Source organism: Chrysemys picta, chromosome 4 (assembly GCF_011386835.1).
Source record: "Chrysemys picta bellii isolate R12L10 chromosome 4, ASM1138683v2, whole genome shotgun sequence".
NCBI classification, from domain to species: domain Eukaryota; kingdom Metazoa; phylum Chordata; order Testudines; family Emydidae; genus Chrysemys; species Chrysemys picta.
In genome coordinates this window covers 106,542,547-106,555,263 of record NC_088794.1, presented here as the reverse complement: position 1 = coordinate 106,555,263, position 12,717 = coordinate 106,542,547, and the positions used below count along the sequence as shown (strand labels likewise).

Below are 12,717 nucleotides of genomic sequence, written 5' to 3'. Positions count from 1 at the left end.
AGTAGGGTATAGAACGGCTTCCATATGAGGAGAGATTAATAAGACTGGGACATTTCAGCTTGGAAAAGAGGCGACTAAGAGAGGATATGATAGAGGTCTATAAAATCATGACTGGTGTGGAGAAAGTAAATAAGGAAGTGTTATTTACTGCTTCTCATAATACAAGAGCAAGTGGCCACCAAATGAAATTAATAGGTAGCAGGTTTAAAACAAACACAAGAAGGTATTTTTTCACGCAACACACTGTCAACCTATGGAACTCCTTGCCAGAGGGTGTTGTGAAGGCCAATACTATAACGGGGTTCAAAAGGGAGCTAGATAGATTCATGGAAGATAGGTCCATCAATGGCTATTTGTCAGGATGGGTAGGAATGGTGTCCCTAGCCTCTCTTTACCAGATGCTGGGATTGGGTGACAGGGCATGGATCACTTCATGATAACCTGTCTGCTCATTCCTTTGGGGCACCAGCCATTGGCCATTGTCCGAGGACAGGATACTGGGCTTGATAGACCTTTGGTTTGACCCAGTATGGCCATTCTTATGTTCATATATCGCACTACTGTGGCTCTTTTGAGTAATGTTGATCACTAATTTGGCTCCTGAAAAACTGAGGTCTGAGTATCATTAGTTTTCAAACTGAATTCAGAGCAGGAAAAAGAGACTGAAACATAATCCTGAATTTGTTCCTTCTCTTTTAGAATGTAAAATTTAAGATCCAGATTAATTTGATCTGTCCTGTATTTACAGAAGAGATTGCATCACAGTTGCATCAAAATGGTGGAAGAATGTGGAGAAAAAATTCAGAAGGCAGGACAGTTGCATTAAAAATTTTGTTAATTTTAAAAAGACCTACAATCCTGCCCAGCCAGTTCAATATCAGCTGAGTGTGTGTCAAGAAGATTGGATTGGATTGGTTTGGTTGAAACTTTGTAATAGGCTAAATGTTGAAAAGCATTAAGTTGGTAAAAGGGTGTCACTGCCTAACTGCACGTACAAAATTGTGGTAATCCTGTCTAGGGAGTAGAATGAGGTCTTGCTATTGTACTCTTTTTTTTTTTTTTTTTAAAGCTTAGAAATTTGCAATCTTCTTAGTTTGGACAATGTTTCTGCTTTTGTCATGTTTGAAGAAATAACATGATTATGAAGTAAATCAGATAATGTGTGTTTTGTCCTAAATTTAATAAATCTTTTGTAGTTTTTTTTTTCTTTAGTGAGTTTTTCCCCCACAGAAAACTGTCTTGTATGTTACTGTTTCTAGGCTCAACAGGCAGAATTAAGATTGTCAGCATATCCTAGCTAATACCAGTTTTTCACAACCCTCTGTTTAAATTGAGAAATGCCCCTTTGTTATTTTGGTGCAACTCTGGTGTAGGAGATAAGTAGTACTAAAATGTCTTTACATATTCAGGCAACATAATGATTAACAAAATCTTTTGCTGATTGCATTCTGCAACCAAAGCACTGAAATCTACTATGTATAAAGATTACCTGGCAGTATCAGCTATTGTAGTCACATATTCTAACAACTTTTTTTCTCCTTGAAATTAACAGGCTGAAATCTGCTAGGGATGTGGTGTCAAGAACAGGACATTCTTTGGCTCTGGGATCACTGTATAGATATTTAGGAGGAATAGGCTCTACTCAGCACCTGAATGCATGTGTTGGAATCCTTTATACCTTATCTCAGGACAGTACTTCTCCTGATGTACAGGTACTTTTGTCACATAATTCAAAATATCTGCCCTCTCTATAGATATTAAAACAGAACCAATTGTTTTTTTGGAGTAAAAGTTCTTCTTACATGTAAGAGGAGATTAGACAACAATTCCTTCAGCAGAATTCCTGGATTCATACTATTGTTTTGAATTTGATGTTCATTCACCTGAATCTTACTTAATTAGATAGTGCCTGCTTTTTCTTTTCATCTGTATATCATTTTTTGTGTCTGCAAATCTGTCTGTTTCTTAGCACTTTTCTTTTATAAAGATGATGTAGTAAATAGCTTGTAGCTAATGTGCTGCACTAGCTACAAAGACCAGTTTGGTCAGTAGAAAGCTTGTTTGCATGAGTCAAATCATTGTGAAGATGAAGTCACATGGTTCTTCCTGAGATAACACTTCCCATATCTGGGAAGGATATTTTAATCACACGTTGAAATAAAAAGGGGTATACATCAAAACTCCTTAAAGTTTAAGTAAGGGGTGATAAAAACCCCTACATGCCCTTTTAAATAGACTGAATAGTAGGCTTAAATTTATCACCTCTATCTACTATCTTCCATACATAGAGGATCACTACAAAATTAACATGAAATGGGTTTGAATGTAGGGCAAAGTGACTGAGATTAAGGCCTTGTCTACACTAAAGGGAAAAGTCGATCTAAGCTACGCAATTGGAGTTACGTGAATAGCGTAGCTGAAATTGACGTAGCTTAGGTCTACTTAGTGTGGACCCCGCAGTATGCGATGTCAGTGGGAGATGCACTCCCGTCCACTTCCCTTACACTTCTCAATCCGGAGGAGGACAGGAGTCAACGGAAGATCGATCTGCGGTTGATTTAGCGGGTCTTCACTAGACAAGCCCTTATGTAATTAAAATACTCTTCAGCAGTTCTGCCTTCATACTTGCTGTAATTCCATCATCCTCGCTCATGAAACAATGAAGAAAAAAAATTTATATCTGCAAGTTAGAGCACTTACTGGGGGACTAACATTACACTTCATCTAAGAAATCAGTTGTCATTGAGCTTTTTGGGTACTAATCATGACAGTGTTAACCAGTTGTGCCACTCCAAAATGTAGAATTTTCCTTACAATATTTATCAAAGAAGAGCCACAGTTTCCAGATATTTTATTACGAAGAACAAATTGTTTGTAGCATCTTCATCCATCCACTCCCTTCCCACTTCAGAGCACTAGTTGTACCCATGTATTAATTTTTATTTTAATCACAGACTTCACAAAACAGCTCTTAGGTTTATTTTATTACATATAGGTGTGACATGCCTACATCTTTTATTTTACAGACTTGGGCACTGCACTCTCTGTCACTGATAATAGATTCAGCTGGCCCTCTGTATCATGTGCATGTGGAACCTACCCTATCTCTTGTTGTCATGTTGTTGTTGACTGTGCCTCCTGCTTATGCTGAAGTTCACCAGAGCCTTGGTCGCTGTTTAAATGCACTTATCACTACGTTGGGGCCAGAGTTGCAAGGTATGCATAAACAATATTGTCATGTTTGTTTGATTTGGTAATTAGAACACTTAAACATAAATTGAAACATTACAGACAAACAGTGAATGTGTTCTAGGAACTTTCAGGAATCATTCAGACAGTTTTTCTTGTAAATGAACTGTGAAGTAGTTTTTCATAGGCTATGCCTTTATGGGGCCAAGACATGGTAGTAATTACTCTTCCATTGAGCTTTTTTTTTTTTTTTTTTTTTTTTAAATACCCTTGCCAGAACATAGTCCTAAAAGCTTCTCATTGGGTTGAAAGTTCTTATGCTTAGTGTCAAGACACAGAGAATTTTATCTGAAAAATTGAGAACAAAATCCAGATTTAGGCACTTAAATAAAAATGGTCTGATTTTTCAATGGAGCTCTGCACTCACAGTACCCATTGAGTTCAGAGCTCAATACAGGTATTCTAGGACTTGTCTACAGAAGGGGGTTAATCCAGTGCTTTTTGATGCCCATCAGATAATGTGCAGTATGAAAGCCACACTAATAGCATGTACACAAACCTCCAGCATTATTTGAAAGGGCAACGACACCAGAGATCTATGGAGCCTGGGGAAACAAGGCAGGTACAGTGACTTGACAGGAAAAGCAACTGAAAGACTTCAGGGAAGACATTATATCTGGCCTTCCCCTGGGGGGTTAATAGGGAATGTCAGATCAGGCACCATCAATTTCTTCTGTTGAGGCCCGGGTCCTGCAAACTGCTTCATGTGTACAGACCTCATTGATTTTCATGGGGCTCTGTGTGGATGCAGGGTTGTGTATGACAGCTTATAGGATCAGAGCCTAAGTTTCCTGCATCTGTAGCTGTTTCAGTGCCAAAGTCCACTTCCATCCCATTGACTCACCTGCAAGTGTATTCCTTTTATTTATTATTTGTGTACTCTGTCATTGATGATAAATTCACCCAGCCCTTCATATGATGTGCATGTACTACCTTGATACATTTACCTGCCTGCCAATCCCAGGCTTTATTAATCACTTAATCCTTCTCCCCCCCCCCCATCCCCGAAATATTATCTTAAAAAAGAAAACACACCTTTTGTATTGGTATGGAAAGTTCTACTGAATAAGTGTGCCAGTAGTCCAAAAAGTGGGGAGTGGGATCTAGAGGCCAGAGAAAAGAATTGTCTGGTCTTCTAAGTTTACCAGTGACTCACTGTTTGACCTCCCTGTGCCTTATTGTCCCCCTCTGTTAACTGGTTATAATGCCTGCCTACCTCTCAGTGGTATTTTGAGGCCTTCTTGCTTGTTTGTAAAGTTAGAATCATAGAAAGGTAGGAAGGAACCTTTCCTTCTAGCCCAGTCCCCTGCACTGAGGCAGGACTAAGTTGTCTGTGACTGTCTGTTTAAAGGTGCGGTATGGTGATGATTATTCTATTTGACTCAATCGCTTGCAGAAACTCCTATGTGAATCATTTTATTAAGAGTGAATGCTTTGTATAATTACTCATATTTGTACCTATTTTTTAAAAAATAAAGGAAAATTAATATGTCGGAAGTATTAAAACACTATTTTTCTAACTGTAGGCAGTAATACTGCAGTTTCAGCCTTAAGAACTTCTTGCCTCCTGGGCTGTGCGGTGATGCAGGATAACCCTGACTGCCTTGTTCAGGCTCAAGCCATCTCTTGCTTACAGCAGCTTCATATGTTTGCTCCACGACATGTCAACTTGTCGAGCCTTGTTAGCTGCCTATGTGTAAGTACAGCTATGAAAATGTATTTTTCCCCCTTTTTAAATTTTTCAACCTTTGCCTTGAAACATAAAACATTTAAATAAATTTTCCTTAAACCAGCCAGTTATCAGTTGTTAAAATAAATTTAATACTGTGTTTTAGTAATCAGTCATTTTTTAATAGGGTGAGGTTTTGTGTCTTTCATAGGTCATTCTCTCTTCTCCCCTTTCTATTTATCCATTTTCCTTCCTTCTGTTTCCTTCCTTCTGTATCTCTCCCAAGAGCATACCCATTACTGAGAATACGTGCTGCCATTCTTGCACAAGCCAAACTTTTGTTGACAAAATGTATGAGTTTTGGGTTTTGCCCACCTCTTAATTCTGGCCAGTATTTCTTCTCGTTTATGCGAGGTTAAGGTTTGTTGAAGTAACTGATTACTTCTCAATATTCAGTATAAGTAATATAATTATAATTTAAAGAAATCTAGATTAGTTTACTTTCCCTATCAGTTCTGTACTGCTAGTGAGCAGTTGTTGTGGTTCTGGTACTCAAGACAGCTGCCCCCTCTGACTTCAGTTTCCAGGCATGAGTGATAGGGAACATGTCACTTTTCAGGTCTGTCATCTCATTTGTAAAATATTATATATTACCTTTTAATTGCCATGGTAGCTGCCAGGTCCCCAGAATTAGTTAAATCCAAGAAAGCAACCTAATGCTAACATGGCTGGTCAGTTCTTCGTAAGCAAAACAGTGCGCGTTTTCCACTAAGGTCATGTCCACAGCACCAAATGCAAACTCTACTTGCACAAGTATTGGGTGTCCTAGTTCTATTTTTTTTCTTTAATCCTGTACTAGAATCATAGGACTGGAAGGGACCTCAAGAGATCATCTAGTCCAGTTCCTTGCACTCATAGCAGGACTAAGTATTATAGACCATCCCTGACAGGTGTTTGTCTAACCTGCTCTTAAAAATCCCCAGTGATGGAGATTCCACAACCTTCCTAATCAATTTATTCTACTTTGCCTATTCTTCTTCTATCTCAAGCTGTTTCCCACACAATAAAATGCCTGCTTCCATAAGAACATACTGTAGCAAGAGAAGGTTTTAAAAAGATTTAATCTACCCTCATTATGTATACATGAATTAGCTGGTTTCCCTGTAAAAGTTTTTCTCAGAAGTAAAAAAAAGAGTAAATTTTCTGGATTTTTCTTGCATTTCTACCTTGTCTGTCTTAGAGTTTTTAAGTGTTCTTTTGTCTGAGCACCTGTTGCATATCATTAGTAGACATACGTTCTGATTCTTATGGAGTTCACATTTCTTCCATATATGTTTGAGGTTTTTGTAGAAAAGTATCTGCAAGATTCAGAGAGAGCCCCACATTACTATTGGGTTTGAGCATGAGCTTGTTTATTTTGGGAGAATTGTACCCTTTAGGGATTCTTCTTTCTTCTCCCCCTTCCACTGTATTTTATCCTTGATCTTCCCTTCACTAGTTAAAAAGCATTTCCACTCATCTTTTATGAAAGCACTCCAGACTCAGGAGTTGCTATCCTTTGATCAGTCAACTCATTAGCATTTCCATCTATTTGCAAATTTATGGAATAAATGTCTTGTCCACCGCTGTTTACAGTAGTACCCCTCTAAACTGCACAAAAAATTGGTGTCTCAGCAAAGATTTCTCAGCAAAGATTTAATAATAGTGTGTTTGTAGTGAGGTTTTGTATTACGAAGACTTAATTGTTTTTACAGAAAAATACTTCAGTATACTTGTGAAATTGTTACAGTAAATTATGGAATACTTCATAAATTAAAACTTACCTACACTTGTCAATTAAAAAGCAAAGTATATTTGTGTGTGTGTGTGTTCATGTTCATTTAGGCCACAACCCTACAAGGAGGTTTACGTGGGTAGATTCTTGTGCCCACACAGAGTCCCAGTGAAATCTGGGACTCCACGCAGTTGTAGATTTCTGTCTGTGAGGAGCTCATTGCAGAATCAAAGACCTCCACACTAATACATACAGTTTAGTAATTGGCAATAGGTCTCTCAGTCATAACTATGAATAAGTGTGGTTTGATTTATACTTTTCTTATTTAGACCACATTCCTGCAGAGATCACCATGCAGGTGGACCCTGCATCTGTGCTGAAGCCTCACTGAACTCAGTAGAACTTTGTAGGGCATGCAGTCTGCCTGAAAAATTAGCCTTGTTGTCTTGATAGAAGGCATGGACACTGTTTTGGGACATGGGAGAGATAAGTACAATTCCCAGTTCTGCCACTGGCTTGCTGGGTGAGTTTGGGCAAGTATCTCTCCCTGTGCCTTAGTTTCCCCATCTGTAAAAGAAGGACGATACTGACCTTCTGTAAAGCACTTTAAGCTCTAAAGATGAAAAATGCTAAGTAAGAGCTAGGTGGTATTATATTTTAGTTTTAATACCACCATTCTGTGCTGAGGAGTTATTTGTAACAGACAGGGAGGAAGGTAAAGAGGCTCTTGTCAGAGAAACACTGTATTACTGTTGTCCATTGAGACACACTAGTGAGGAGAGAGCTGAAAACACTATTGCTGAGAGTGATTATGTTAATTACCAATTGTAATTACCAATAGTTATTTGAAGGGTTTTTTTCCTATTTCTCCAAGGCTGTTGCCAATATATTGAAAACTTATGAGTTCAAACTTTATTTTAGAATGTTCTTAAAATAGTTAATAATTAAGAGAACGACTTCTTATACAAAAAGTTATATAAAAACATCATCAGCATCCCACCTTCATCTTCATTTCCCCCTTCTCCCCTAGTCCCCACTCCTACCCCAATACAAAACAAAAAAACCAGCATCTTAGAATTTTCTTCCTTTAGAAAGAGGATTTTCTTACCCAGGGCTTTGCATCTAACTGCATGGTACTTAACATTCTCTGTCAAGTTCTGTCAATTAAATACTTGGTTGTGGAAATAACCTTTTGTATCTAGTGATGACTAATATTAATTTTACAGCTAACTTTATGGATACACACTACGTTCTTATTTATATATTTCATATACATAGGATGGCTGCACGGGGTGGATGCTCAGGTTTTCAGCTTTAGGACCCAAAAGAAAACCTGTTCAAATACAAATATATATATAGTAGTTTCAATGACCATTTTCAAGAGCTGTTTTTACATTTATTTTAACCTACGAGTTTTATGGGCTGTTGGTGTACATTTTAAAAATGTTCAACATTATATGATGAGGTATCTGAACTAAGCAAACGAGGTTTTTGTGGAATGTTTGAGATAAGACACTGAATTTAATATTCTGAATTTACATTTTATGGTTTCCTTGCTGTAGTGAGTATCATTGTGGTATCTGTATTTTGATTTTGTCATGACTGGTTTGTCATTTGTTTTTGTGCAGGAGATCTTGTTGGATAATTCTGTGTTGGTAGGTCCCTGTGCCTTGTTAATCCTAAAATTTCAGCAGTTTGCAGTGGCATTTTTATTTCCTCCTGTCTCTCTCTCTGTTTAACCATTAATGTAAAGTCAAATATCTTTAGCATGTCAAATGATGTTCATCTGGTATCACCCTAACCAAATCCCTTCTAACCTTTGGCAGCTGGCACATCTGTTTCATTTTGTGCACTTAATTTTGCATCTGTTTGACTTTAACATGTCCAATGCAGAAATGGTTTAAGTTAATTTTTCTGTGTTGCTTGCATTGTGTGTGTTCCCTTTTTCCCTACTTAAAATGTGGGAGAATGAGAGAGATGAAGAATGTGTCTCTTGAATTTCCCAGTAGCCTGACTTGAGTGCTCTGTCCTTACCTATAAAAATTATCTGGTGAGCTGCAATTTTAAGCATGCCAGATTTCCAGGAGATGTGGCCTGCTTGAATAAGTGTTGCATTAAAGATTCAATTGTACCCTTTAAAATTTCAGTTAAAGTATCTTGCAGAGATACTAATTGACTCATTTCTTTTACAAAAGAATTGTTATGAAGAGCAAATCTTTGTATCTATTAAATGTATAATTCATAATGAGTTTTGCAGATTCGTATGCATAAGCATACGAAAGCAGGAGAGACAAATTAGTTTTAAATATAATGAAACTGAGATTCCATATCACTTATTCTTTGTGTCCTTAATTTTTTTATTTTTAATCTCATTTTGAGTGACTGTTAGCTTATCAATGACAAATGAGGAGCATGACCCCTCAGCAAAGGCTCTCTGCAGCAGACTCTCAGCTCTGTCCTTTTTTAATTACCTTAGAGCAGTGGTTTTCAACCTGTAACCCGTGGACCCCTGTGGGTCCGCAGACTATGTCTAAGCGGTCCACAAAAAGTTGTCGTTACAACATAACAGTGGTTTTCAACCTGTGGTCTGCAGACCCTTGGAATTCCACAGACTATGTCTAAGATTTCCAAGGGGTCTGCACCTCCATTCAAAATTTTTTAGGGGTCCGCAAATGAAAAAAAGGTTGAAAACCACTGCCTTTAGGTGACACATAAGGGTAGAAGGTTACTTAATTGTAAAGGATAACCTCTTTACCTTCCATATACTTAGACACATGCTCATTTTGATTGTTTACTCGTTATAATCTAAACGTGGATTATACAGTAAATTGTATAAACATTGGTCTAGTTACCCTGCCCAGCCACTTGACAAGCGTAGTGTATCCGTGGATTACTTTCAGGATAGTCTTAAAATTTTGGGGGGGAGAACCTCAGGTGCAAGACTTGATTTTTTTTAAAGTTGTTTCCTTGCTCCAGGAACAATGTTTAGGTTGGCATTGGTTTTCAATACAAAAAGCAGAAGCTGATCTTGTGATGTTGAAGTAATGATGCTCTGAACAGCCATGCTGGAGAATGGTTCAGGAGAGCTGACTTGTCTCCACACGACATGCCCATACCTAACCCTGACCTTCCCTAAAACAAACAACGACAACCTAATTTAGTTGGATTATATTTTCAAAAGAAACCTTGTTCAGCATCCATTTATTATTCTCTTTGCCCTCTCTCTTACAATCTCACTTTCATGCACAGACCTTGGAATTATTTGAGCTTGGTTTCCCGTTCCTAGTTGTATCGGTATTTTCTTTCATCACTCCTAGCTCTCTATGATGGTGATATGAGTGGAGTTCATTTGGACTGAGTTTTCATACCACACTGTAATTTTGTACTCTGGATAAGAGTAAAATAGGCATTCAGTTAGATCACGATTCAACTTCCATTGAAGTCAGTGGAAGTTTTTTCACTGACTTCAGTGAAAGATGGATATGACTGGCTCTGTTGGATAATTTCACTGAGAGAACTTTAAAATTACTGTGGTTACCAAAGAATTTACAATATTGTAAACTTTTAATTTTAGATCTACAAAGGTACGCAAAATAGGACAGTTATTTGGTGATGGACTTCACAGTCTATTTCATAACAGTAATCAATCAGAAAGCGCTGGACTACTGCCGTATTGAATAGCTACTACAGAGGTTGTGAGCCATCTTACTCTCTTTGTTTGCATATTTCAGGTGAATCTCAGTAGCTGCTACTTGTTGTTGAGACGAGCAGTACTAGCTTGTTTGCGTCAGCTAGTGCAAAGAGAAGCAGCTGAGGTATCAGAACATGCTGTTGCCTTTGTTAAAGACTGCAGAGAAGACTTCACTCCAGGTAATGTACGTCCATTAAGCCTTGAGAGTGCAGTGCTGGACTCATGCTGAAATTGGTTTGTTAAGCATCCTCCCTTCTAAATTAAACTGAGATGGCAGATTATTTGTTTTGTAGCATTTTTAAAAACCTTTAACTCAAAATATTTATTTCTACTAAAACATGATATTTATGTGGTTATATTTGTTGAAGCTTTTTAGGCATCTCCCAGTGATAAAACAATGCTAACAGCAATGTTGCCAAGCCTCACAGTTTTGTCATGAGTATCATAATACTTGGTGTTTTTCTTAAAGCCCCAACTCCTGGAGCCATCCAAAAGAGCGAAATCTCAATTTTCATTTAAAAAACTTACTCACATACTCCTAAGATATGGGAAAACGAAGATAGAATCAGTAAGTGGAGCATATCAGAGAACAGGTCCTGATTCAATTGACAGTGTTTCAGAAACCTGATGTACTCAGAGTATAGGAAAGTATCCAGTGTTTGGGGGGGGAAACCTTTGGATTATATAACCCACAAAGATCTTGGCCATATTTGCCCCTTTCTGTTACCATAAGAAACTTAGGCCTTCCCTTTTGTCTGTGTGTGGTGTTCTGGGTGACCATACTTAGGCTTTCAACTACTGACAAGCTATTCACATCAATTAATTTCTTAATAAATAAAGTGATTATCTCTATAGTTACATAGTTGCAAAAATCCTCTTTCCCTCCACTCCATTTTAAGCTTATTTATGCAACTACTGTATGCGGTGTACTCGTCTTTCTATGCTTATCTGTCACACAGCATGAGAGGACACAATTATATGACCTTGGGTTAAGTCTCTGGACCTATTTTGACTAAAAATCAGGCCTGCCACATTGGGTCTCACACTAAAATAAATGTTGCCTTTTTAGCATAGCAAATCCTAATTCTCTTATTTAAATTCCCCTACTTGTGTTGAGCACATTTCACTCTACTAATCAATATAAACCTGTTAGCATTAGCAGTGTTAAAATATAAATTGTGAACTTGATACCCTATGATCTCTACCAAGACAAATTCAAAGTTGAAACAGGGTCTTAGGTCAGCAACTTCAAAGTTAACATTTTTTTTAGGTGTTCAGATATCAAAAAGGGGATGGGCACAGTATGAGAACCAGAGTAAAATAGAATGCTGTCAGAAGAAGCATTTCCTGTTGGTCGGGGACTCAATTTACAGTTAATTAAAAATGCCTCAACTTGAAATCACTGCTACTTCTCTTTGCTCCTCCCCATCCTGGCTGTATTGGTGGCATGAGTTTCTGCCTACAGATTCTCACCATAACTCTCTCACTGAATGTTATTGATGTCTAAGGCCATTTTCAATCTTGTACTTGTGTAATCATTACAATAAATTCTAAGCAAACTATTGAATGACTAATTACATTAAAAAAATCTTAATAACCTGCTACATATTCAAAAGCTAATAACAGGGGTTAGCAGACAATGAAGAATTCTTCGGAAAGTAAAACATTAACATGGGTATAGGGATTTTAACCAGGCTAAACATTAACATCACCACTGATTCTAGTAAATCAGCTTAACATAACACAAAGCCATATTCACATTGGACAGCCATTTCAAGACCCTGGGAAAAGCTAGAAAAATTACTGGGGTGGAGTTCATTTGGGGCAATATTGAATAATGTGGTGATCTTAAAGTTGGTTTTGTACCCAGATGGCATGGCATTAGAACTTTAAGCAATCATTTTAAGTGTTTCAAGACCAGATATTTTCTGTTCGCAATATATGACTTGTGTAATTATTAAGTACTGTAACTGAATTTCTGCACTCATGTGTTATGGCAATTTTGTGATGCATACCACGCAGGTGATAGACTGTGTTCTTAACAGACATTAACATCAGAGAAGTTGGCTTGGAGGGAGCATTGCTGAGCTTGCTGGACAAAGAATTGGATCAAAGACTATGCCAAGATATCAAAGAGACCCTAAGCCATATGCTTACATCAGTAGCAGTGGAAAAGCTCTCGTTCTGGTTGAAGCTTTGTAAAGATGTTCTTGCTGCCTCAGCTGGTAAGTGCTAACATATTCTATCTGGGAATGTAATAAAAACAAGGCCTACATATATGATCTCTGCTTTACAGGAGAGAAATAATCAGTCTCATCTCTTAGAAGTGTACAG

At 37.6% G+C, this 12,717-nt stretch overlaps 1 protein-coding gene across 10 annotated transcripts in view; it reads left to right on the top strand.

Annotated features, from left to right (window-relative positions):
• HEATR5A (HEAT repeat containing 5A) overlaps positions 1-12,717 on the top strand; it is a 119,552-nt gene that overhangs the window by 72,101 nt on the left and 34,734 nt on the right. For 7 of the 10 annotated variants that reach the window (XM_065595418.1, XM_065595420.1, XM_065595422.1 and 4 more), the window contains 6 exons: positions 1,553-1,712; positions 3,027-3,216; positions 4,776-4,945; positions 8,321-8,347; positions 10,424-10,562; positions 12,429-12,608. In XM_065595418.1, coding sequence (XP_065451490.1) covers positions 1,553-1,712; positions 3,027-3,216; positions 4,776-4,945; positions 8,321-8,347; positions 10,424-10,562; positions 12,429-12,608 — 866 coding nt within the window. The remainder of the gene's footprint in view (positions 1-1,552; positions 1,713-3,026; positions 3,217-4,775; positions 4,946-8,320; positions 8,348-10,423; positions 10,563-12,428; positions 12,609-12,717) is intronic. The other 3 variants (XM_065595423.1, XM_005285311.5, XM_065595425.1) reach the window with 1 other exon arrangement.